General features: G+C 40.5%; 1 protein-coding gene across 38 annotated transcripts in view; it reads right to left on the reverse strand.

Moving 5' to 3' along the window:
- Positions 1 to 27,550, reverse strand: part of ARHGEF28 (Rho guanine nucleotide exchange factor 28) — a 273,620-nt gene that overhangs the window by 70,782 nt on the left and 175,288 nt on the right. For 27 of the 38 annotated variants that reach the window (XM_070233456.1, XM_070233455.1, XM_070233473.1 and 24 more), the window contains 8 exons: positions 24,465 to 24,748; positions 19,929 to 20,136; positions 17,396 to 17,507; positions 13,660 to 13,702; positions 9,234 to 9,357; positions 8,754 to 8,886; positions 2,155 to 2,210; positions 1,056 to 1,104 (listed from right to left, as the gene is read on the reverse strand). In XM_070233456.1, coding sequence (XP_070089557.1) covers positions 1,056 to 1,104; positions 2,155 to 2,210; positions 8,754 to 8,886; positions 9,234 to 9,357; positions 13,660 to 13,702; positions 17,396 to 17,507; positions 19,929 to 20,136; positions 24,465 to 24,748 — 1,009 coding nt within the window. Of the gene's footprint in view, positions 1 to 1,055; positions 1,105 to 2,154; positions 2,211 to 8,753; positions 8,887 to 9,233; positions 9,358 to 13,659; positions 13,703 to 14,304; positions 14,383 to 17,395; positions 17,508 to 19,928; positions 20,137 to 24,464; positions 24,749 to 27,550 lie in introns of all 38 variants that reach the window. The other 11 variants (XM_070233464.1, XM_070233441.1, XM_070233438.1 and 8 more) reach the window with 1 other exon arrangement.

Consider the following 27,550-nt stretch of genomic DNA (forward strand, 5'->3'; position numbering starts at 1 on the left):
TATTTTCACATTTAACCTTATGAAATTGAGAAGCACCTAACAACTGAGGTCAAAGGGACTTCTGTGGTCAAAGCAGGGGAGTAAATGATGTCACAGTTGTTACTGCCCACGCTAGCTTACCCTAATGTGTGACATCACACCCAATCACATGTCACCAATGAATCTGCACACTTCATTGTCCCTTAATTCAAACGGCTTTTAAAACACTGGTCACACTTAAATGAAAAGAGACCACAAACTTAAAATGCCTGCCACGTGGCAAGCAATGCCATATTTGAGGCAGAAGAAACTGCAAAAATCTCTCATAATAAATCAAAAGATTTTCAAACTTAGGAGGTGATGGTGTGACTGGTTCTTACATGCAACATAAAGAACTATCAAAGGCTGCCAATTATTTTCAAGGGAAACTGTTTCAATTTCAGCAATATGTAATTCAAGAAAAAACAGAACCTCCGAGTTTAACCACACGCAAACAAAACTCGGTGTGCCTTGTAATTTCACTGTCATCCTAAAGGAGCCGATGAGACCACAGCCTCAGCACAGCTACTGAAAAGCACCAGGCTGCTCTGCTGACGGACAACAGGGCTGACAGGAATCCAGAGATTCCAAACTGGAAGGTTTTTCCCTAACTCGGGGATTATTAAGAAACATTAGCGTGTATTTATCTAGATAAACATGTGCTACTGCTAGGAAAACAAAATTATGTACATTTAATGTAGTGTTTCTCTTTTCCCCCAAAACGTTGTTATGAAATCAAGAGTGTATGTTACACTAGATCGCATCTTAGAACTGAGGTAAGAGAGTAATCCCTCGGCCATATAGCCCTCCCCAGTGTGAAAGGCCATCTCGCACATGTAGTACAGAGGCTATTAGGCTGCCAGAGAAGTTTATGCCGTTCCTGACCTCTCTGTATAATCAGAAGTTATGCCAAGCCTACGGTATAAAAGAAGAAATAATTGGGCAAATGAGAAAACAAGAGGAGAGGGTGTTTTACATTGGAAAGCCGTGCAGTATGTATGAAATTGAAAAAAGTTCTTGTTTTCCACATCACTTACTTCCAAGGATGGTCTGCGGTTTGTTCTTGTTGTATTTCTCTTGGGATTTCTGGTAAAGAACATTAGAAACACAAAAAATAAGATCAAAGCGCCATCGGACTACAAGCACGCCCACACAGTTACACAGAACAGAGTCTTATCTGTGTCACTTTCATTGTTATTTTATTTCAAACAAAGAAGAATTCAAAGCAAAAGACAATAAATGCAACAGAGAGGAAAATGTTATGCTAACGAGATGGGCAAGTTTGAAGAAGGCCTGCCTCACGAACACATGTATCACGAATATCCCAGCTTTATTAAAAGCCCGGGGAACAGAAGGCCCCAGCTCCTGTGTCCAGACCCAGGCTGAAAGGGAGTCCCCATCAGCACTGCCCTGCCCCCACTTGTCTCTTTCCGCCCCTGGCTGTGCCTCCCACCTACGGGACACAGGCTTTGAGCACTGAAACTCCACCCTCAACTCTGCGACCTGACACCACGTGGGCTGCAGTCAGTGTGGACGTTGGTGACTCCAGGTTTCCCTCTGGAGGTTCATCATGCACTTCTGACATGACTTTGGAGTGGGAAAGAAACGAACTGAATGATAGAGGCCCCCACTACTCAAGCCCACCCTCACAGAGAACATTCCTCCAGTCCAGGGGGCCTCGCAGGGTGGTCCTGGGACCAGCAGCATCACCTGGGAACTTATTAGAAATTTGAATTCTCAGGCCCCACCCAGAACTACTGGATCAGAAATTCTGGAAGTGGGGCCCAGAAAACCGTGTTTTAACAGGTCCTCCACGTGATGCTGAGGTTTGCTGATGTTTGTGAATTACTGTTCTTGCCTTATTTACATGTGCCCAGGGTTCACACTGGTAAACCACGCAGGCCCTAGCAGAAAACCTAACCACCCACCCGCATGACACAAATGGCCAGACTGGAGCTTTCCCTCTGTATCTACAAGCACACAGTTAAGGCAGTAACTCTACGCTTTGAGCACATGTTATTTTATCACTTTAGAAATAAATCTAGAGAGTAACAAAAGAGCAAAACCTAAACAGACCACACGAAGCAACCCAGCTAGGTATAAACACGCAATGTTCACAAACGACTGAGCGATCACCTTGGTACACGGGGGCGCGGCGTCCTTACATCCCTTGTGAACACTTGCGCTACAGTCTGAAACAAAGGCAGAAGAACCGTCTTATTTAAGTTAACCTGCAATGACTAAGAATGCATCATGCTTTTACTAGTCATTATAAAAACAGCACATAAACAAAAACTACTCAGAAAACTCTTTCAGGAGGAAAAAAATATTTAAATCACATCTAGCCCCACAGCTCAAGCACAAGCACGCTGTTAATATTTTCATTTCCTTGGAGCGATTGCTCCCCTTCCCCAGAGGATGTCATCAATTATGAAACCTGGAATATGCATGACATACACTTTTGTGTCTGCCTGAGAACTCATTTCCCACTACACGCCCTATATTGAAGGGATTGCTGACATCTGGCTGGCAGTAACTACGCCTCTGAAGGTGGAAAGAAAGAAAACTCACAACAAAGCTGAAAAAACGCATCGCCCCCTCTGACAGGAATTCCTACCACTCGAGGTAGCCAAACTGAAAGAGGAAAGAGAGCGGCTTGCCTGTGTTTTACTTCATGAAACAACGTGGCCTCATCTCACTGGAAGAAGGGAGGGAACACTTCGCCTGCCCCGTTCTGCCCACTGGCCCCGAAAGCCGAGCTGTCTTCATGGAAAGCTGCCTCCTGTGGGAACTGCTCTCTGCCAGGTGCTGTCTTCTTGCCCTCTCCCCACTCGGGTATCCACACCCTCCACCATGACCCCTTATTCTTACCACCCCCACACGCTGTGTGTAGATGGAGGAGTCTGTGGCTTACAGAAACTTCCTTAGAAAGAATCCTGCCTCAAGGGTAGAAGGTCCCACTCTGGTCCATGAAAACCACACCAGAAAAGTGCCCGTAACCCACTGAGAACCGAGCCGGAGGCTCAGAACAGTCTGCAGAGGCATTCCAACCAGCACCTCAACGGCCAAGGAGCAGAGCCCAGGCTCATGCACGAACTGTCCTGCTGGCAAACATCGAAATCAGACAGCTCTCTCTCCTCATTCCAGAACAAGCGAATGAAAGGAAAAGGAAAAAAGCAGCCAGGAGCTACCGCAGAACAAACTTATACTGAAAACCCACAGGAAGAGCAAGCCTGCATACTGTTCAGTCCAGAAATAGAGAGAAAAGTTTAGATATCTGAAATGTGTTCTCCATAAGAGACATAAAATAGACATAAAATGGGACCAAAAGGCCAAGAAAGGAGAACACTATGTGACAACAGGTCAGCAAGATGGGAGGGAAATGGAGCTTTGAGAGACAAGAAAGGATGCAGGGGAGGAGAAAGGGCTGGAACAGAACTTCAATGGAATTGAGAAGAATCAACGTCAGAAAACATCAAAGCAGCACTATGACGTTCCCTTCAGAATGTGGAGAAAAGGTCTAATTATGCAATGGAAGGTGTCACACAAAGAAGACCGATGACAGATCACACCTGACCAAGCAAGAAAGCAGAAAAAGTAGATCAGAAGTTATAGTCAAAGCTGCAACGGACAAAAACCTTTATAAAGTTTAAAAAGAACCAAAAAAGGCAAATCAAAAGATCTCACTATTTTCAAGGAAAAATTATTAAATGACACCTATTCTACTGACACATTCTGACAATATCTATGAGATTCAAAAATTAAGTCCTCAAGCATCTCGGCAGAAAAAACAGGTTCCCAGTGGAGGAGCCAGGCAAGGCAGGCCCCGGACTTTCCCACTGTGATTCCAGACGCCCAGATACAACAGGCCAGTGAGGACACAGCATTGCAAAGGTTTGGGCTAAGAATTTGTTTACCCAGATAAATTGCTTTCCTTGCGTGAAAAAGCAAAGATATACCCTTAGATACACAAGACTTCAGAAAACAGATCATTCCAATAACCTTTAAAAAAAATTACCTGAAATCCTACTCTAGTCTATTAAGAGAAGAATCAAAATTAAGGGTTCAAGAATGGATCAGCTTTATTTAAAGAAAAATAGGGGGGTCAAAAGTGAGCCCTGAGACCAGCTAAACAAAGAATCACATCTAAACAATTGTTGTAAATAATGACAGAACTGAGCACAAATACCGAATTACTACTGAAATAGAAAATTACTCCTACAAGACTAAATATATAATATAAAAATAATAACAATGAATTCAGTATACTAATAGAGGCTGGGGGGAAAGGTAAATATGAGAGAAATAAAAGAAGATTCAATAATAAGCCTTACACAGCCTTCCAGTTATTATTAGCAGATCTTAACAGAGTTTATCTTGCCAAACCCCTAACACAGGGTCTAAATAGCTAAACCAGATAACGATGTGCACCTGAAATTTAGATAATGTTATAAACCACCGTTACCTCAAATAAAAAAATAAATAAATAACACTATTATGAGAAACAAATAAATAAGTAGCTAGGCCAGACATCAAGGAAAACAGCAGAGAATGATGAAAGATGGTTGATAGCTGTAAAATTAAATGTAAACAAGAAAAAACCCTCCTTATAAGGCAAGGTCAGTTCCATTGCAGAGTACCTATAGCTAAATTAAGGCCACACACCCCAAAACAAACACACAGAAATAGTTAAGGGAAATACAAACAAAAGGAAAGCAAGAGGATTACTAACTGTAGACAAAGTAAAATTCAATGCAAAAGTCATTCAATGGTATTAAAAGGTCATTTTATGTGGATGAAAATTCAACCTGCAATGAAGGGTGATTCGTGAGCTTCTGTGCACCAAATAATGTAGGACCAAAACATAAGCAGTGAAATTTATAAACAAGGAGAATTTTATAGAAATACAATTTTTGTGGGAAACTACCAACTCAGGCTTTAAACAAAGAAAAATACGGACACCAGGATTGCGAATATTTATATTATGTTTTGTTTTATATTGTACGTTTTTAATATTAGAAATATTAACCTTCATAATTAAAAACAAAAATACATCCATGAAAGGATTACTCACCAAAAATGGCGCAGATTGTACACCAAATTCTCTTATCAAGTGTAAAAAACTTCACAACAAAGTTTAAAACCCCAACACTCTCCTCCCAAAAAAACTGTAAATCTTAAAACGTCTTCTAAAAAACTGCGGGTTAAGAGGAATCAAACATATATTCCTACTGATTCTAGAATTTAATCTACAGCAATAATCAAAGACATGGACAGTGATGTGTGCAAACGAATTCTCGCTGAGACATTATACTGCGAAAAATTTGGAAAAAAACTCACGTTAAAAAAGTGAAGAATAACTAAACACATTTGACGGCATCATCAAATGAAACAATGGCATAAAAAGCTGACTTTTTTATTATAAGGGACTCCATCAAAATACGAATGGTAAATTTTCTCTAGGTGGTAAAATTTTGGATAATTTTAAGTTTCTCCTTAAACTTTGTATCTTCTATGAATCCTATTGCATTTTTTTAAATTAATAACTATTTTAAAAGCTAAACATATCCTATGTACTTTCAGCAATTTCCGTCTTCCACTAAAACTTCCACGGCCATCCTCCTGACCGCTCAGTATGAACGGACGTATTCTGAACAAAAGTTTACTTTCCAGTGAGTGCTGGCTCCCTACGCTTTCCATCAGTCATTAACTACATCTGAGTGTCTAAGGGCCCAGCTTTGTGACAACTGCTGTAGGAAATACAAAAGAATCATTGTGTGACGATAGTCCTTTAAGAACTTAGTCTGTTCTAGTAGCTAAAATCAAAAGAGCTTGTACATAACTCAGTATTAAACAGAACGAGATAAATGGCTCATAAGCATGATGTGCAGGAATTGAGGCCACAGTGGTCAGAAGACCTTCCATGAGGAGGTGAGAAATGAGGACTGATACAGAGGAGTCAGGGAACACGCAGGACAGAGGCAGGAGAACACGCGAGGTGGGACGGCACGCCTGGCGAGGCCTCTGGTTGTAAACCAAGGCTGACGAGGGAACCAGCGGAAGGACTCGTCAACAGGTACAAAGGGGGAACCCAATGCATCTGAAGAGTCAGGCTTCATCCAGTAAACCAGAAGGAGAGACATCCTTCAGTGCATGCAGGCTGATGAAAGTAGCATTGTACAAAGATTCCTGTAGTCACTATAGTCAGGATAAATCAGAAGCGAAAATTGCCAGAGGGAGGGAAACTAGAACAATGGGCTCTCAGCAACCCAGAAGGTGCAGATGAGACTCTACCAGAATGCTGACAGGGAGAAAGGAAAGTGTGATCAAATAAGATCAGCTGGGGGACAAACGAGCAGAGGGGTCAAGGTGCCCAAGGTCTGAGCTGTGCCACTAGCACAGTAGGAAGCATGGCCTTCTGCATGTGGATTTTGAGGTCAGTTTTAGCCACGTTGGTCTGGAGACAATGCAATCTCTGGGTGACGATGCCCACAGATAGGGTCATTCTGAGCCAGTGTGGCTGGGATGGTCTTGGTTTGTACCATAGTTCTTCTGCAATTCGCCAAAAGTGGCCACAAATTACACAGGGATCCAGCCTCTCTAGGCAACTGGAAATATGGAAGTAGAAAGTGAGGGATAAAGACATTAATCTAAGAAGATCAGGTCTAAATATACTATTTTAGAGCAAAAGATTGGATGACTATACTTAGAAACACTAAAGGAAAAAACAATCGCCCAGGAACTGAGTTTGGAGGGCGCTCAGAGGTCGGAAAAGGGTGACAATACATGCGGTGAAACAGAAGGGTGGGTGCACAGAAAGGAGAGCCTTTACCTAAATGAAGGGGCAACCATCACGAAGACAGATCTGTGAGTCTGAATAATGAGGAAAGACTTGCAGAGCTGACTAGGAAGCGACTCCAAGTTTCTGTGAAAAGCAGGACGCCTGCTAAGCAGTGACGACAGAGGCCAGAAGGTAGATGGCTAAGGAGGAAGCGGAAGGGATGGACATTAGAGCAGCGAGTGGATGGCACCCAACCTGAGGAGTCTGTCTTAAAATGAGACGACAGACAGGTGGTGGATGCAGCTGGGGTACAACTGAAGGGATCCAGCCCCGGGAACAACCAATGAAGCACACGCCATCGCACATCTAAACCGACTGCTGACATGTAGGCGAGCCAGAAACAATCCATTGACGATACTGCAGCAGATTTCTAGACACTCAGCGAATTACATCACATCTGAACTGCTGATGCCTTTTCAGATCCCATAAAAGAAAGAAATCAAGTGTCGGAGAAAGCAAAGTTCACGCACGCAGTGGAGCTGGCGTCATTACAAACAGGCTCAACGGTGAGAAGGTGAAACCTGCCTTCAGTGCCTACGCAGGTTGCATTTCCATCAGATGCACAACCATGGCTGCAACATTTGAATTTTAACTTAATCCTTTTCCAGGCATTTGAAGAGGAACTTTACACATAACCTTGCCCTGCTCCTCTCTTCCCTTTGTGCTCCCATCCCATGCCCCAGATATTCCTTAATTCTGGCCACCAAATACATGATATGTATTTCACCCGCCTGGGCCTGAATTCTTTCGTGCTGAATTATTCTTTCACTCCACAAATATTTACTAAGCCTCTACTCTGCACAAGGCATTGTCTAGACACTGTGGACACAGCAGAGGATGAAATCAACAGACAAAAACCCAGACCTCGTAGAATTTATATTCTGGTGAAGGAGACAAGAAAACCAATACATAAAACATATAGCAAGTTAGATGAGGTTAAATGCTGGGGTTGGGGCAGGGGCTAGAAAAGGGAAAAATAACGAGCCAAGCATCAGATGGTCAGGAAAGGCCTGACTGAGAAGGTGTTACCCGAGCAGACCTGAAGGAGGGCCGGGGGCCATCCACACGGCTGAGGGAGGAGTTGCCCGAAGAAGGGAAGGCCCTTCCGCAGGAGCCTGCCTGGCATGTTTCAAGAACTGCAAAGCTGCCAAAGCAACTGGAGCAGAGGGAGCGAGGGGGAGGGGAGAAGAGCAGAGGAGAAGATGAGGCAGGGAGCTCACAGGGCCCTGCAGCCATGGGCAAGGTCTGGCTTTCCTCAGGAGATGAGAGGAAGGATGCTGTCCCCACTGGAGGATGTGGAACGCACCTTGCCAAACTCACTCTGGCTGATGTCTTGAGAACAGATATTTTGTGAACTGTGCTTTTCGTGGTAAAAGTGCAAGGAAAACAGTTAGAAAGCTACTGAAATGGTGGCTTCAGCCCAGGGTGCGAGCTGTGGCAGGGGGGAAGAAGTGGCTGGCTTTCCCATATACATTGAAGAAAGAGCCAAGAGGATTGCTGAAGGATTGGATGTAGGACAGAGAGAAAGAGAGGCGTAAAGAAATACTCCACCATCTTTGGCATGAGGATCTGGCTGGAACGATGGGGCTGCCATTAACTGAGAGGGTCAGCTTGTCAGGGCACAGGAGGGGGAAGGCCGAGCTCCGTGTTGGACATGTAACATTTGAGAAGCTGTTTAGATGCCCCAGCGGAGAGGTCAAGTAGGCAGAGGCATACCAGTCTTGTGGACAGAAGGTACTGCCCGTCACATCACGGGCCATTGCCTGATAAGTTGTTAAATCACATGAGCAGCCCTACAACGAAAGTCTACGCAAACACGCCAGCAAGCACCCTTCTCTCGCACAGTCTGGGTGGGCAAAGCTCAAAGACAGCACACACCAGGCCAAGAACTTACTAGAACACTGGAATGACTCTTTCCCCAGGAGCGTTTTATCACAAACCAAACACTGCAGAACCCCAGAGAACGTTCCAGGAACAAACTGATGTCGACTCAGTTTCTCTTTGTCTTTGGCATCCTTGCTTTTCGTCTTCAATAGAGCAGCAGCAGCAGGAAATTGGGGGAAAATGAGAAAAAAGAAACACTGAGAGGCAACCTTCTTACAGGAGTCATGCAAACAGAATCTCTACGTTTTCTCTCAGAATCTAAGGACTGCACAGCGGGAGCACAGTCAGGCCCAGCTGTAATATTACCAGCATGTGGCTGTCTCAGTATTTCTAATGACTTGGACGACACTCCGTAAGAAATACAGAGGTTTTCAAATATACGTGTATAAAATCTCAGGTAAGTGATTTTAAAGGGAAAGTGGGAACTATACTGAGTGTTGAGAAACAGTCACATATGTTTTATTGACAAGAGGTGCAAAATCTCAATTACCTTAGATTTATTCCGAGGACTAGTCATCCTATTCATGAGGAAGCTGAAAGTTCGGCTCACTTTGTATTTTTCAGACTCCGATTTGGCAGGCATGAGGTATTTATCCCATTCTTCTTCCTGAATTCTACAAAAAAGAATTTGTTATCACGGCTCATAGGACTTAAAGAGGGAGTAAAACACAGCATATTCATACAAATGTGTGTGTATATATACACACATATATACATATATATTTTATACATATATTTTTACACATATATTTTTCAGGTTTTAATGGTTATTCTAAAGACAAAGATAGAAACTATTAAAAATGTGTCTTATAGATGGATAGGTGGACAGATGTATGATAAAGCAATTATCTCACAATGTTAGCAATTATAGAATCTAAGTAGTGGAAATAGGTATTCAGTATATAATTCTTTCAACTTTTCTGTATACTTTAAAATTTTTAATAAAATATTGCAGAAATCAAAGAAATCAGACATAATTTTACTCTGAAAACATTCATCTTCCTGTTTACTGTGTTATCAGAATTTTCCGAGGGCACAGAGAAGCCAAATAACACTATGAAACTGGCTTTTATTTATTTTGGGGACACAGAGATAATACTCAGCAGACACAATTTTCTTTGTCAATACAGCTCGAGAAACAGCTGTCCGCCCTGTGGTTCAGTCTCTCCGCTCAATCAGGCTATTTGCAGTGAGATGCTCTAGGTCGTAAAGGAGAGAAGGTTGTGGATACTCCCCCAAATAATAGGCAAACTAGAGGGAACCGTACCCAATCTGTGAACACACTGAACATCACTTATTTTCTTCTAATCCCTGTCATCATTCTTTAGGAAAAAACAAGTCCCAGCTTTGGAAAGTTATATTTCCCATGGAACTTTCTCTGATAGTCTTATATTTCTAATATTATTACAGAGGGAGAGAAAGAGAGAGAGTATATCAAAGATCAACCTAAGCATCATGTCAAACCAGATAACACTTCCGTAGACTCTTTTTAAAATGAACATTTCATAACCGAAGTCCCTCCCACCCCAGCTGCTCACTTGCCAGCATAGAGGCTCCCACATTTCTCTCTGGGAAATACTTTTCAAAGCAATCCTATTATTGATATGCACCAAAATATGTATGGTTACATTTCACGAAAATGTTGAGTTCAATGACAGGTTTCTAAGACTTCAGTTTTTCTCATCTGATCAATGACAGGCTTGGACTAAATTATTTCTAAGGCTCCTCTCACACTTAAATATAATATATACTTACCTGGTACATATTAAACAAAACTTTAAGTTGTTTAACCCCTATATTAGATAATTGAGAGTTCAAACCTATGAATGCACTTAAAAAACTAATAAATGGCTTCAGAGCTGCTGCTCGGTCCTGCAGATCTAAAGGCACAGTGAGGACGGTGTGAGTCCTGCTACTTGAACCCTGCACAGTAAGTGAAACTGGGTTTGCGACTTACAGAAGAGAGTTGAAAAAGTTAGAAAGGAAAGAGGTGGATAGAAGTGAACATACCCACCACTACTCAGAGTCACAAAAGGAAGTCCCCGACCCTCTTAATTCCTTCCACAGCCACCTCCTCAGTAACTGACTGGTCAACATATAAGTTTCCATACCACTTGTGTCTTAAGCATCCTAATTTGCAAAACTCCTGGCATAATATTCAACAGGCTCACTTTTGGAATGGGGGAAAAAACACATTTGAGAGCTTAGAAAGAATCCTCTCTGAAAGACCTTTTGTGACCCCACGAAATGCCATCCAGTGTCTGAGAGAAGAACAGTATGGTGAGGAGCCCTACATGTCAGAATTAAAGAACACTAAGGTCAATGTGGATTCTGAGGTCAAGAAGTCTTCTCCTCTACTTCCCAGCAGGAACACAACTAAACTCTCTCAAATAAAAGAAAATCAATTCCTGTCTACCCAACTCTACTCCCACCCCCCATGCTACAGAAGGCAATATCAATAACAATGTTTCAGTTCTGATTTAAAACCTCTAAATGAACCCAAGTTACCGTGTATCCTCTATACTTCTACAAAATGACATAAAATCACACCACTTAATCTTTAACCTCAAATGTTGATAAGACCTGAAACATGACAAAGTAAAAAAACAAATACTGAAACAACAAATATTAAAAACTCAGAATAACCATCCAACCCGGTAGAGGTGTGAGTATCATCAACATGATCCACTGTCAGATTATGAGAATGGGTAACACTGTATAGCCTCTGGGCAAATGTGGAAGGCTGCTGATTCCATGTTTCAAATCTAATTTAACTACACGGCATTCATCTATCTAACAATTACATAATTTAGAGAAGAACTGAGAAGGGAAAAATCCTCAACTGATTTCATAACAGAATTTAAATAGATTTTCAGTTTATAAGAATCTGGAAAAAATTAAACTCTTTTCAACATCCCAGAACACAAACGCCTAAGCTCTATTATTGATTTGATGACCAATGGAATCACCCACTAAAGTTTCACAAGCCTCATTCCTCAGAGACTGCCTGGGTATCACCTTTCCAACAGGTAAACAGATATTTAAAATATCTTAAGAGTATGGATCTTCAACATCTTAATCTTTAACCGATTATATCTACAACCTATTCGTTTTTTTAAGAACTGGGCATCTAAGCGTTAAAAAAAAGTTCCCACTATTCCAAATTGAAAATTGATACAATGAGATTTCTTGAACACTCAGATGCTCAATTTTTTTTAATAGAAGGTAATAGATGGAGTAAATTTAAGATAGATGGTAGCAATAACTGGGCCATGCCATTTAATTTTTAAGAAGTTGGGATAGATGGAGTGTCCGCTCCTGCAGAAATGAGCCTCCAAGATCTGGAGTGAGCCCCCTTTAACCTGGCTGCATTCTTTTCCAGAAGCTAAGAGATCAATATAAATAAGAGAATTCCAAAGTAGGCAGGCCCTCAAGTACATACGTACAACATGACCAAAGCAGAGCATTAGGGATGGCCAGGGATCTCACGGACATGTCCAACAAGACATCGGGAATCGGGAACACAGTGGGTGAGATGAAAGTCTGCTGTACTAGACACACCAGGGAATATGACTGATAACGTCAGACACTTTCAGGATGTGGACCAAGACAGACTGAGAACAGAAAAACCAGGAATGACAGAAAATGAGGAATAAGAAAGAGAGACACTCCCTATACATCTCATCCAAGCTAAAGACTTTTTTACGGTGGTATTTAACCAATGATGACATTGGCCTTTCCAGTTTTAAATCCCTCGCCTAATGCAAAATAAATATTTTTGATTAAAAAAAATGTTTAGAATCAGTCCATTACTTCTCCAATTGTTAAAAAGGTGACAGAGAGAAGACTGCTAATTAAATGATGACCAGGATGATGAGCAAATTCCAGAAATAGTCGGTAAATTGCTTAAATGAAGTAATAAATGTAAAACAGTGCAAGGCACACCCAGTGATGGTCCGTTATTGCTGCTTTTGCTTTCATCATTGTCATTGTCATGACGTCATCTTCATCATCCTATTCTTAAAGGGCATTCTTAGTCTTCCTCTGTTTTTATCATTGCAAAGTTTGCATTCTGGTCTCAAACAAATAAGAATGAACAAAAGGAGGTTTTTCCTTATTGATACTTTTATTCAAAGCAAAATAGTCCATCTTGATCCATATATTAAAAGGTTTCTGAGTTTCAGCATTAATATCACGAAAATTAAAACCGTTTTCCTCTTTTTCGCATGGTCTCTTAAAGCCAAGCGTTCATTCCATTTCTGACATTACCCCAGGGCTATTTCACAGTGTGACTTGTGAGCAGTTAAGTTAATCAAGATCAACAGAACTCAACAATCCTGCCTGCTCACTAGTCAGCCTCCCAAGCTTTACCCCAGTAAGTAAGCTAGGCTTAAAGCTTTCAAATCTGCACTACCAGTCAGAAAACTGATAAAGTTTAAAATACTTTCTTCTTCATTTATTCTTTGTTCCAAACTTAACACTTCTAAGCAATGCTCCATAAAGACAGAGGGCAGAGACGTTTAGGCACATTCTATAACTGACCACCCAGGGGCTTGTTACCACAGCAAGTCTTCTTGTCTTGGCAGACAGACCCAGGGAGAGCCTGCATCTTTCTAAACCAGGTGGTCCTCACACTGCCCCCTTCTTGGTCCTATACACTGGAGGTTTTTGGCTTTGAAAATAACCCCCCAAAAATGTTCTGACCCCAGTCCTGAGGCCTGCACATCTGGGGACAGAAAGGAGCAGCTGGCCAACCTATGCTGACAAAGATCACAGAGGGAGAAAGGATTCGGGCAGACTCATTGCATAGAAACCTCTCACGAAATACTGCACAGATATCAGAAACGATGTGATGTGCAAACATTTCTCAAGATGTATCAAACTATCCCTCAGGAAATTTGGAACAGTTAAAATACCTTTTTTCTCTTGGTGGCTCCGGAAAGCTGTAAGCTCTTTGCTCTACAAGACACAGAACAATAAAATGAAAACTAAGGCAGACAAACTAGCAGTCATGTGTTAGTCTGAAATGCACACACTCAACCATATTTTATCACTATACACACCCAGTTAGAAAATAATGTCATTTTACATAGGTAGGGCATTGCTCCGGATAGCTTTGTCACTTTCCCTAGTTTGGACAGAATGGAGAGGAGGCCAACATGTGGCAACATTTAACAACTTCATAAACTAAGTTAGCATCATCAAGGGGCAGTAAACATTTTCAGAAGTGCAGAAAATTAGCTCTATCTTTTTGGATATTTCTCACCAGAGCTTCATTCATTATTCGTAACACTAATTCCCCAACATACAGAATAAATAAATATCTTCACTGCTTTGTAGCAAAGCTCAAAAGAAAAGTTTGAAGCCCAGCAAAAGGAAGAGTCCATTTTAACACAGCTGCAATGCTTGTACAGAATCCCAGCAGCAGCCAGGTCAGAGATGTGCGTCGTGGCTCACGGGGAAGGGAAAACCACCTTCCCCACTGGACTCGTTGCGGGTAGAAGGGGCAGGCCCATGCAAGCAGCTTAGCGCCATCTTGTTTCCGGAACTGGAGTACTTACTACAGAGATGGAGCAGAGACACTGACTTAGACAGTGAGAGAGACCGAAGGAGGGAACGGCCACTGTGGAGCACACCATCTACAGAGCAGGGACAAAGCCTTTACCGTTACAATCCGCAAGAGTGAAGAGGCAAAACCAGTTTGAAAAAGGGAGATGGGCCAGATAATAAGGAGGAAAACCAGTACATAAATATCCCCTGAAATGTGTAAATATCAATGTGGAAGGAATACTATCTTGTAAGTAATAGAAAATCTACTTTGAAGAATTTGAAGGCTTTATTTTATTGCCATTATTAAGGGTCCCTCAAAATAAGTCGTGGGCAGAAATTATCATCCTTATTGTAAACAGGCTGAGGTGCCAAGAGAATAAGTCGCATGTCTAAAATAATCAAGCTAATAAAGTCATAGCATCAGACTCAGGCAAGAGAACAAAGTCTAGTGGGATTCCATCCGTCAGAGCACAATAACTTTCAACAGGACACTCACTTCACTCTTCAAATCTTACATGAAGAACACTTTTCTTCATCTTGGTGAGGTGACAGTGTTCCTTTCTATCTAAAGCCACAATGTACCAAAGGGAACAATAGGATTGGATTTTGTTTTATGGATATACAAGCATTAAATAATAAAGTGGCGCTACTGCAGTCATGGGTCAGGAGAAAAAAAAACCATGAGAGGCGATAGGAACCCTTTGGAAGTGACAAGGATGAGAGGATATCTCAAATAAGAATAAAAAGGAAAGACCATCCTCTCTTTGCAGGTCTGTATTACAGCACCCAATCATTGCAACCGTGCGGGAATATCCACGGGAACCTCGTACATAGAGTGTGCAGCCTCAAATCAAATCGCCTGTTTGTAACTCTTACCTTCTGGAGAGTGTCAAACTCCATTCAAATGGCCCTGTTTTTAAATATATGGTCTAAAGACAAGCTTTCATTCACAGAAAATCCAAAGGTTTCAGCTTTTTATTCTTTCTAATTCAAATGCAAAGATTTAAGGGTTGTATGCAAGGCAAAGATACCCTTCCTTATTGATTAAAGAATTCATAAAACATATCAATTTCCTCTCAGTTATCTGCTCAACAATACAAGACTTCAGAACAGTCTAGCTTTAAAAATCAGAGCTACTACAGATACAAAGGCAAGGCCATCATTCTGCACACTGCACGGAAGACTTGAAAATGTTTTCCAAAGAGTAATGGTATAAAGTTAACTTGCCATCCAGGACTATTAGTACAAAGGTGTCAAGCTGCCAGGAGAAGGAATCCAGCCTAAACTAGGTTAGGGAGACCTGGAGGTCCTAGAAAGACTCATGGTATGGAAAAAAAAATCCAGGGCAAATTCATTCCAGCTTCTTTTCCTGTCCTCTCAAGGTAGCTGTATTTTCTCTTGCTCTCAGTCCTTATCTCTATCTCCCCATTCCAAAAATTAAAACTGACATTTATCATCAGTCTTGCTTTCTCTTCTTCCAAAAAGACTTCCCAGGGGCAGACCCTGTGGCATAGTGGTTAAGTTTGGCATGCTCTGCTTCGGTGGCCTGGGTTTGTGGGTTCGGATCCCAGGTGCAGACCCATACTACTCATCAGCCACAGTGTGGGGGTGATCCGCATATAAAGTGGAGGAAGACTGGCACAGGTGTTAGCTCAGGGCGAATATCCTCAGCAAAAAAAAAAAAAAAGAAGACTTCCCAAAAAGGAAAAAGAAAAATGAAAAAACACACCTAGTGTACTTCTTTTGTATTGTATGTATCCTGTCTACCATATTCATTCAACAAACATGTATGGGAGATGTTCAATAAGTCAGTCATTGTTTTAGGATGGCAGTTCCAAGCACAATTATGCTTTCAATACTGCCCCTTATAGCTTAAAAATCAAAGTAATGACAACAATGCAATAAAGAATAAGAAAAAAGGAGGAAAAAAAAAAGGAAGGAGTAGGAGGCCAGCCCAGTGACGCAGCAGTTAAGTTCGCACGTTCCACTTCAACGGCCTGGAATTCACTGGTTCGGATCCCGGGTGCAGACCTACGCACCACTTGGCAAGCCATGCTGTGGCAGGCGTCCCACATATAAAGTAGAGGAAGATGGGCACAAGTGTTAGCTCAGGGCCAGTCTTCCTCAGCAAAAAAAAGGAGGATTGGTGACAGATGTTAGCTCAGGGCTAATCTTCCTCAAAAAAAAAAAAGTAAGGATATTCTACATTGGGAAACTGAGAATACTTAAGCACGCCTCTTGCTTTCTGAGTTTTTTAAGACTCGAGGATGATAGACCAAGGCATTATCTAACACAGTGACAAAAAATTACAAGGCTATATATTACAGACTGGTGCAAATACACCTTAACTGTAGTTATTACATAATATGTACAAAAAGTATGAAATAATTACACTTCAAAATAAAGTTGCAAATGGGGGAGGTGGCTGAGAGAGGCTATGAGGGCAGCGCCTCGGTAGCTATAATTGTTCTATTTATTGATCCAAATTCACTTTTGAAAATTCATCAAGCTATCTGCTTATGACCTGCACCCCTTTCTGTAGGTATACTATATTTTAATTAAAATCTTACTGCATAAAAGTTATATTTCTGATTGCTTATACTGTCACAAAAAACACTGAGATATATTTACCCATGTTTCAAATATGTTCTGTTATTTCAACGCTCTAATGTCCTTTGCTAAATAAAAAAAGGAATAAAGTCTATTTTGCAATGCTTTGCCTCTGAGGAGTTAGATTATTTCAGCAATTTACATATAGGGCAAAAGTAACTTTTATAATTTACTTAAAGAAAATCCTCTAAAACTCTCACAATAAGGAACCCAGAATAAATTCAAGTTTATGCTAATTCTTGAGGAAAACATTTTATTTAAAGAATAAAGCAACAGAGTTGTGTACATAATTTTACCAAAATCAAGTCTATAACTTGACTGATATCCAACGAGAAAAAGATTTTGCTAAGCTTAGAAAAATCAGTTATGAAAATAGAGTTGACAAGTTTTGCCTGCTGCTCTTGTATATTTTATGTTCTACCTGAAAATGGGCTCTGGAACAGACGCTCTGGAACAGAGCACGTTCAAAGCCAGACGGTAAATAAAGCTCACCTTCACTTGAACTGCACACTGCAAAGTCACGCACCATCCGAGTTTTTCCTAAAGAAATTTTGGGTGATGAGCAGGAATAAGACCGTGAACGGATTCCAGAAAGCAAGGACTCCTAAAAGAGATCATAACAAAATTTTTTTTTTTAATTCTACAGAAGACCTGAAATTAGCATCTCTCTAAAAAGATTCAACCTGAATGTTTCTGATGCAATCTTATTATTTGTTTCTCTTTGCCTGTTACGACTTCTAAAATTGTATTGTCTTTTTAAAGTTTTAGTAAACTTGAGCTCTTGGGAATATTTCCTTTATACACTTTAGGATGCAATTATGACATTCCAATCAAGTTGGTGAAAAGTGAAAAATTAAGTTAAATGACTTTTTCTCTATATATTCAACAACAAGTTTGACCTTTTTTTTCGCCTGAGTTTTTAGTTATTTTCATTATTTTATACTGTAGCATTCAAGCAAAATTTTCTATTAACTGATATATCTATATTTAATTATTATTAGAAGGTAGAGGAACAGCATCTTACAATTATAAGAGTTTTTAAAACTTCCAGCTGGTTAAGTTTACAATGTCAGCTCCAGCCTCTAGGGGAGAAAGCATGAGGCCAGTGTACCTTCCCGGGCTGTGCTTATCTCTCCACAGATTCCCATCCAGCACTTCCTGGGATGATGTCTGAATATCACTGATTCATATATCTTTAATTTTATTCCTTTTAAATGACTTCCATTTTTGTTTCTGTTTTTCCAAGTATATACTATTTCTATTATATTAGCAACAAATGTGAAAATGCAAGATGGCAAGATAATTAAAACATGGTTTTGCTACATGTTCTAAAAATTTTAAAGAAATATGCAATACAACCATCAAAGCCATTTATGGTACCCAACTCCCATCCAACAGGGGCCTAGTGGGCTTAGGATTGGTCCTACCCATCCATTTTTTAAGGTATTACTTAAGGTTAGGTTTAAAATAATGTAATGTAAAATTTGTTACTAAAATTAAGCCATCAGCAACTGTCCTTCATAAGTACTGGTCTTTTCTGTTCTCCCTAGGTGAAAACACATGGTTTCCCTCAGTTCTTCAGTTTAGTTGAAGGGCCTGGAGGGAAGTTGAAAATGGAAGCTGACCCTCCCTCGATGGGCCTCGGGCTGTGGCTCCCTGACTGTCTTACGAGTGAGGACCCACCGGGCCGGCCGGGGTGTCAGGAAGGCCGGCCCAAGCTGTCCCATACCCCTAGTAGTGAGCTGGCCACAAGGGCCCTAGTCAAACGCCATCCTCTGCGTTTAAGTCATGCATGGTAATTACATTTCATAACATTGGGACTTTGACAATTATCCAGAGGTCTCTGGCAAAAAGTTACACAGGGTAATTACAGAGGCGAGGCAGGAGGTTTCATAGGACAGTCTTCTTAAAAGTGAACACCGTGGAACCGTTTCACAAAGACTGAATTACTTTTCATTCCAAGTAGTGAGGAGTTTCTCAAAGTCCATTCAAAATGCAAAACCAAGAAGTATTTACGTTAACAAACGGATTCATTTCTTATTATCCAGAAATATTACATGACCTTCAGGCTCAAAGAACTATGACAGCTCTACAGGCCTCAGAGCTGAAGGAGAGGATTCAGGATCTGGGCTGAGAAGACCTGGGCTGGAGAGCCGAATCGATCACCAAGCTTGGGCAGCCTGGACAAGACAGCTAAGCTCTTCAGAACCTCACCTGTGCAAAACTTAGAATGAAAGTACTGCTTCCATCCCAGGTGAGTCGGAAGAAAATTATGTGTTTTGTATATTGTAGAACATGCTACACAAAGAACACATTATCATAACCACGCGTCCATAGTAAGGGAAGTTTGGGCAGAGCACACATGGTTTTACAGCAGTAAACTCAATTTAAAAAGAAAACAAGTGGACAGCATAGAAATCGAAAAGGAAGAAAACATATGTCCAAATACAAGAGGGCTCTCGGTGCAAGATTGGAAGAATTTATTTAATCTTTTAAAAAACAACCACAATAAAATGAAACTCCAATGAGAAAAAAGCTGTCGCCTATGGAAAAAGTGATAAAGTTCATGGGGTTCCAGATTAGTTCACGCAGCCAGGAATGCTCAAGTATCACCCTTGCCTTAGTAATATTATTCATCTCATCACCCAGGCCAAGGAAAGATTTATGTGAGAAAACAAGTTTGATCATTTAGCCCACTGAACACTGCCCGGTTTCTCTCTCTTTAAGGAATGATCGCAGAAATCACTGTATGCGGTGGTAAAATTTTCCAAGGATGTGAAAGATTATATGTACTGGTGATGAATTAATGAAACATCAATCAGCCGTTGTAAGTGAGGACTATACAAATTAAACAGAGTGGGAGAAGTTAAAAACACAGACTCAATCAGCTCATGAGTCTCCGAAAATAAAAAAAAAAGTAGTTTGCACATGTGAATAAAACATCATTTGTCTTTCAGATAGACATGGATTTAGACAACATATTTTCCATGCTTACAATAAGCCAAATTAATACCAATCAGAATACCTTCAATTGCAGGTTACTTGATAAAGAAAGTGACTCGGTCCTGGAGATGTTGAAATCTGGTTCAGGGGTGGTCTCAAAAGAGTCCAGTTCATCCCCACTGGGAAGCCCAGTCCGCGAGGAACTCTGAGACCCCGGAGCGTAACACACGTGGGCCTGCTCAGACGACCCCTCCCCTTCACTGTCAGCATCCAGGGCATCGAGGCTAGAGCTGGAACACAAGTAAGTAAATAAGCAGACCATCAAGGAAGCAGACAGACAGACTGACGGAGTCATTGGTTTCTATTTCTCTGAATTCAAATGCTCTCATTGGTGTGAGGTGCAAAGCGTACTCATTTAATTGCTAACAAAGTTTATATTTAAGCAGTTTTTACTTTTTTCTTCCTCCATATCTCCTCTTTTTAAACAAAATTTTATATTTCCCCAAATGAACATTTCTACCTAGCAAAAGCCATTTCAGACATTCTAAGAAACAAAAACTGGTCCAAGGTAGTACAATCCTCACCATTTGCTTTGTAAATGTAATTATCATAAGCCCCAAATAGTCACTCTGCGGATGAAACAGAGCCCCTGGGCGGTGGGGTGGGATGGGGGCGGGGCCTGCCGTGAAGAGATGCAGTGTGGCATTCTCAAAGCTCAGGTCAGAAACACACTCGAGGAGAGACAGCAAAGGTCTCACCCCAGAGCTGGTGTCAAGACTCAGGTCAGACACGAGTCAGGCAAGGTCCCAAACGTGTCACATTAGATTATCATTTTCAGAGATTTTTAGAAATGATTCCCATGAGAATCCACCTCAGAAACAGGCAGAGATTCTGCTTAACTGTTGGTTTTCTTCCCTCATTTAACTTGATAACCATGAAATCAAAAGGAAAGAATTTGACCGTCCACATTCCTGGCTCACTCCATAACACTTACGTTTTAAACCACTCAAACTTTGAGGCCAACATCTTTCAGAGGCATGTTAATGTACAATGCATTTTTAAATATATTTTTCTTTGGTTGTTGCAGTTCTGGAGTTAAAATTTTAATAACAACACATGGAAACCATCTTGATTATGAAATATAAACAACCAGAAAATGAAACTTTGAATTGACCCATTTGGGTTATTTTTATTAATAAACCACAGGCTATTCAGTGGACACTGAATACCAACGTAATAAATGATGACACTAGGTAGAGAGGTTGTACTGTGCATGTCTCTAATCTGAACACTTAGCTTGGTCTTGAGTCCCTGAATTATTTCACGGGCCTTCCTGGCCCTGGTAAACCCAGCAGTGAGTAAAGACCACGACTGGCACCCCTGCAGATTTCCAAAGTGGGGTTCTCTCCTTCAAGAACTCACTGAGGGCCTTCACCTTGGCGTTGAGAAGCAGGGACAAATTGGAGGTGGACTTGACCTTAATTCAACACTCAAATATGTTGGCGTCCATAAAATTATTTCTCATAAAAAACTAAAACTTAGTGTTAAGAAAACCTTTCTGGTAAAGGTTGGTGCATTGACCGTTATAGTCACGTAATGACAGATATCTTAAGAGGCCACGTAGTTTCCTTAATTCAATGACTATCTGAGAGTAGACACAGACCTTGGGGGTAGGGGTCAAAGGTGTGTGGATGCCTCGTGCCTCTGCATTGGCCACAACTTGTGATCTCTTAACCAACGTCACTTAGTTCAAACGGTTGGCCGCCTGCAATAATATCCTATTTTAACACAAGCCTTTCCAGTCACATTCAGCTTTTCTCCATCACTGCGAATACACTCTAGATGGATCAGTGAGCATTATCCTATTTAGCACACTATACTTCAAAACATTTCTTTTTCTATTAATTCAAATTGGGCTACTATTTTTCTTTGTTAAGCTATTAACCCTAAGATATTTGGTATCATAGACATTATTCTTCAGGATTACCTCTAGGTTCTCATTTTACAATATCATTTTTCAAAAGTGGAATATGAAATCGATTCCATAGGTTGTGACCAGAATTTTCTTCTAAAATGGTATAGAATAGAAAATATCAGAATACATTTCACATTACTTCATAAAATGTTTGTTTAAATTTTGTGTGCCTATGTGTGTGGGGAGTGCTTCATGGTTTGATAAGCATTTCTTACTGTGGCTCATGGTAAAACAAAAAAAGGTTTTAAAAATATGAGTTTTAGAATGAAACAATTATCTTGATCACCCAATTTTGTTGTATAGTTTTTTAAAATGAATGGTGCATTGCTTATTTTCCCCTGGTAGCTTCTCAAAACAGCTATTAAGTTTTAATAACATAATGGCTACACATTGTGCATATTTTACTTTCACCAAAATATTGTTTCAAACCTTAGAAGACTTAGGACATAGGTCCCAGTCAGCCTCGTCCCTGTGTTAACCTCAGCTTTTTTGTGTGCCCCGAAATTTCTCCTTCAGGAAAAATTCCCAGCCTCTCAGTCTATTATTCACGTCTTAATGAATTGGGTGCATTCCAATTTGAGTTCATTATCAATCGTGTTACACATTCCCAGCATGACACCCAGTGAAGGGAGGGCCCCCGGCCACCCGAGAGCCCAGACGGGGCTTTCTGGGGATGGCAAGCCCTTTCCCTCATCCCCACATTGTGCAGTGGAGACAGAATGCACAGGAGATGCAGTCGGCCTAGGGGACCAGCAGGAAGATTCTTCTCTAAGGACGTCTTCCTCTCCACAGCCCCAGCCCCCACTCCAGCTGGAATATTTTTACAGAAGCTTCTAATCACCTTTACCCAAACTGGATAGTTTGTCTTATATTCTAAAGAGGTACAATTCTATCCACAGCAGTGAGAAACTTCCCAGAGCAAGACCACGACCAGAACGTATAGTTCAGACAGCCTGCGAACGTCTGCACAAGCAGAACAGAGAGCCCACAGTGGGCCTGTCCTCCTCTGTTCCTAAGTGGCTCCTGTAAAGAGCTTATTCACCTCTCGAGATCTGGGTCACAAACTCAACAGATCTTAAAGATCCTACCAGAATGCACTAATCACACACAGTTAGGTGGATTTTTGCAGAACTGTTTAGAATCTTGCTTTGACTGACAGCTTCTTGTCCTAAGCAGATACGTGGAAAGCCCAAAATGTCCAATTAATTCTGTCTGCAGCAATGACCACTTAGCACCTTTAAAACCATAATTCACAAAATACGAATCTAAAGAAAAGCTTTCATTTTTTATGTTATCAGACATTACCCTTGGTATCCACATCTGTTAAACTTTCACAGCCTTGAATTGCTGTGGACCAGTGCAAAGGATAGCCCAGTGATTGGCACCTGGTGATTGATGCTTCCCCTCCCCCTTTCTCTCTTTTCTGATCAATTAAATCTCTGCCAGATGTTCATTCATAGATAATATTTATATATACACTCACAGATGTATGCATATTCTATTCTCATTTGGATGCATGATTTTGTGTAAAACTGGGCTATAATCAGAGATCTAGGGCGTGGGGAAAAAATAAACTATGCTCTCAGGAAAGTGGGCAACAGGATAAAATGAAACCAACGGAAATTTGCCTATTCCCTAAGGAAATCAGACAACAAGCTGAATGGATAAGAAACAGATACAAAGATATGGACATACACTCACACGCACACACATATATAAAATCACACCATATACAATAAAACTATTGTTTTAACGATATTTTTGTAGATACAAGAAAATATGCATAAAGTAAGTTACAAAGCATAAAAATAAAACAAACACCCACAAGCCCATCCAACTTGAATCCTGAACACTGGTCATACCATTGAAACCCTTTTTATTCCTTTCCATTCCGGTTCCCCACTTTCCCCATTGGGTATAACAACTACCTTGAATTTGGGGATTTTTTTCCTCTTCATTCTCTTGTTTTTCTTTATAGCTTTAGCACATATGTACATGCCCTGTATTAATAAATTGCTTGATTTTACATAGTATAAAAGTGAAATCTAACTGAACCATTTTGTGGCTTCTTTTTGTTCAACTTCTTGTTTCTGAGATGCATGTTATTATGTACGTAGATGTGGCCGTAGTTAATTCATTTTCACTACAGTATGGTATTCCATTACATAACTATATAATTTCTCTATCCATTCCCCACTTGGGTTATTTCCTCCTGCTACAAATACTCATGCATATGTCTCCCAGGACACAGAAGTAACACTGCTGGGTCATAAGATCCATGCATACCCAACTTTACAAGATAATGCCAAATTATTTTCTAAACTTGTTACACAATTTTCGCTCCTATCAATTGTATATAGGAGTTTCCGTTGTATGCATCTTCACCGAAATACAGTATTGTTAAACTTTTACATTTGTAACTGTAAAATAGCATCTCACTGTGGTTTTCCTTATTACATTTTTGTCAGTTTTCTTAAGTGCCTTACTTTTAAGTCAAGGAATACAGGAATCTTAAAGGGGGCAATGTTTTGATGTAGAGATAACAGTGGTGCGGACAATAAAAAATAAGAAAATAGAATTTTCCAAGTCCAGCTACAAGGTTCTTGATTTTCTACATTTTTCCTCTAGAATATAGTACCTTACCTTCTTTTCTTTAGGTGACTTGGTTCCTTTTCAAATCCACGAAGACCAAACGAAAGGTTCAAATTGGAAGCATACGAACTAGATGACGTGACGGACCGTCCGGCTTCAGGATTCGACATCACCTCCCTGCTCTCACTGAGCGGGCTCGTGCCCGTGCCACTGCCGGCCTCGGTAGGAAGAATGTGCTTGCAGCTCTGAGGCCCCCGAGGAGAACCCGCGGGTTCAGGGCAGGCGTTTGCAGTGACTCCTTCTATATTAATGTAGTTAACATCCAAATCACCAACCTGGCAGTCGAAAGAAAATTATCTGCTGAGCAAAAGCAGGAAAGATCGACTTGGCTAAGAAAAACAATTTCCCCAATTTAAAAACCTTCTGCTTTATTGATCTTTTTTGTTTTGTTCGTTCTTGATTTTGTTTTGTTTTACGTGAGCAGAGAAGTCTGTCTTTCAGGCTACGTTCTTGTCCTCGGCTGCCGTGCCATAATTCACAAGAGGGAAGACAATGACACAATGCTTCATAAAGTCCGTTATGACAAAACCAGAAACCGATTACGCGTTTAACATCATATGAACCATGGACTCAAAATGAGGGGAGATGTTTTAAATACTTGAGAGAGAGACTAAAGAGTAAGCAGCTTCAATTAAAAAGCAGTTTATAGCAATCTGGGTAACCAAGGTGGCAGAGGTCACAGAAATCTGAGTCTCCTAAAAAAACAACACCAAACAAAAATCAGAGCACATGAAACGACATAAGATACATGGACTTAGCATAACCAGAGGACAGACAACGTGCCAGACTGCAAATTACCTGTAAATAATAAAATAAACCTCAAAGCTCGGCAAGCAGCCAGCCATACTCCTGCCATCAGCCTTTGCAGAAAGTAAGGGCAGTCTGAAAAAGTCTGCATGGCAGAGAGATGGGGAGCTGGTAGGGGCCTAAGACTGATCTAAAGTCATCGCCAGGAAGAGACAGTCCAGCCTACAAGTGTGAAAAGAGGCCTCTAAGGAAGGGGCTTATAAGAACTGGTGATCTGAGGTGGCGGAGGTCAAAAGGCATCACCTCTGGGGGAGAAAACAATAAAAAGAAAGAACGATAGCACCATTTAGAGATAGGGTGGTGAAGGGGAAATGAAGCAAAAGGGGAAAATTTAGGGTCCTAAATCGACTGTCATAATAATAATTTACTGAGGCAAAAACAACCAAGGAATGTTCAAACTAGTGAGAAGAGTCAAATGAGTAAGAGGGCATTTACAGAGACTCCAACTATCTCCCCACAAGATCCTTAACGATTTAAAAAGGAGAAACAGTAATTACACTGAAAAGAAACTTGGTGGATCAAACACAACATCACCAGTAATGGGACAAATTGCTGTCGTGTGCCTCCTGACACAACGCACTGAGAAGAACACAACATTGCTTCTGTAACATTCCTCCAACCACACGTAACCAGAACCTAACAACGAGGAAACATCAGACAAACCTAAACTGAAGGACATTCTAGCAAAAACAAATAAATAAAAACCTGATCTGTAGTCTTCAAAATTATCAATGTCATGAGGGGCAAAGACGAAGGAACTCCCCCAGATTAAAGGAGATTAAAGAGACATGACAACTAAATGCAACACGTGTCACTGAATTTTTTGCTACAAAGAACATTATGGGGACAAGTGGCTAAAAATGAATAAGGTCTGTGCACAGCTAACAATACTATATCAGTGATGACTTCCAGATTTTGATAACTATACATGCTCATGTAAGAGAACGTCCATGTTTTTAGGAAAACACACCATGAAAGATTGAGGAGTAAAGGGGCATCATATTTTCAATGGACTCTCAAATGGTTAAAAAATATTTAGATACATATTTTAAGCATTTGCATGCACACACACACAAACACAGTCAGAGAACAAGAAAGTAAAATGTGGTAAAATATTAACTTTTGAGAATTTTGAAAAAGAGTATACAAAGATTCTTTGTACTAAATTAGGTAGGCTCGAAATGATGTCCAAATAAAATGTTTTTTTTTCAAAGTAGTTTATGTGACAGAGTAATTTTCAAAGTGGTTTTTATCATGTGAAGTTCCTCATCAGGTAGGTTAATAACCTTGAGAATTCATGGGAAACAGCATTGCCAACAAGATACAATCCTTACGGGGTTCTGTGCCAGGTTAAGGGGAAGGAAGGAGATTAGATGAGATTCTTTCCAGATATTGCTAGAAATTAAATACGCAGAATTTGGACTCCTCATGTTGTTCTGCTATTCAAATGGACACAGGAACAGTAAAAAAAACCTATACGAGAACTATACTACACTGATATAGTGAACCTTGTGACTCATATCCAGGATTTTAGTTTTATTTCTGTTTTCATTGCACAAATTCAGCAATCTTCTGCCACATTTCAGTTTATCAGTTAGGCTGATTTGACTTCTCTTTAAATGTGTGCTTTGCATTATTAAAGTAACACTTCTCTCGCTCAAAATATTCCCAACAGAATATGTACCCTAACCTCATCTTGGTTTTAGGAAGTTTTGCATTTTTAATGTATCTTACAACATATAAAAACATAGCTTTCCCTCACATGATATTGAGTCAGCTTTAGCTACTTGAGGTAAATGGAAATATTGCAGTATTTGCTGAGGCTCAGAACAAAACTAAGGACTCAAGAAGTGTTTCATTTAAACACTGAGAAAATATGGCAACAGAATAAAAACCCTTAAAATCAGAAGATGGCTTGAGCACACCAAGTCCAGGCACTCTATATCTTCAAAGAATGTTCCACAACTCCCACTTTGTCCTAAACTCTGTGTCTCATCCTAGATTTCCATATCTAGGGCTGACATTCAGCTACTTTACACCAAAAAACTGTACCAGTTATTTATAGCTGATGTCCATTCCGATTTATGGGTTCCTCTGTCATTGTGAACATCATCCCAACCTACTCCATTTACACTGTGCCTTTGATGTAACTGTGTTTTATAACACAAAAGGAAAAGGTGGAGACATTGACTAAAGGGCTGAAATTGAGATCTACTTGACAGAAAAAAGTTTATATCCCAGAAAACACCTATGAGGAATAGAGTACCATA

The sequence above is a fragment of the Equus caballus genome, chromosome 14 (genome assembly GCF_041296265.1).
Source record: "Equus caballus isolate H_3958 breed thoroughbred chromosome 14, TB-T2T, whole genome shotgun sequence".
NCBI lineage: Eukaryota > Metazoa > Chordata > Mammalia > Perissodactyla > Equidae > Equus > Equus caballus.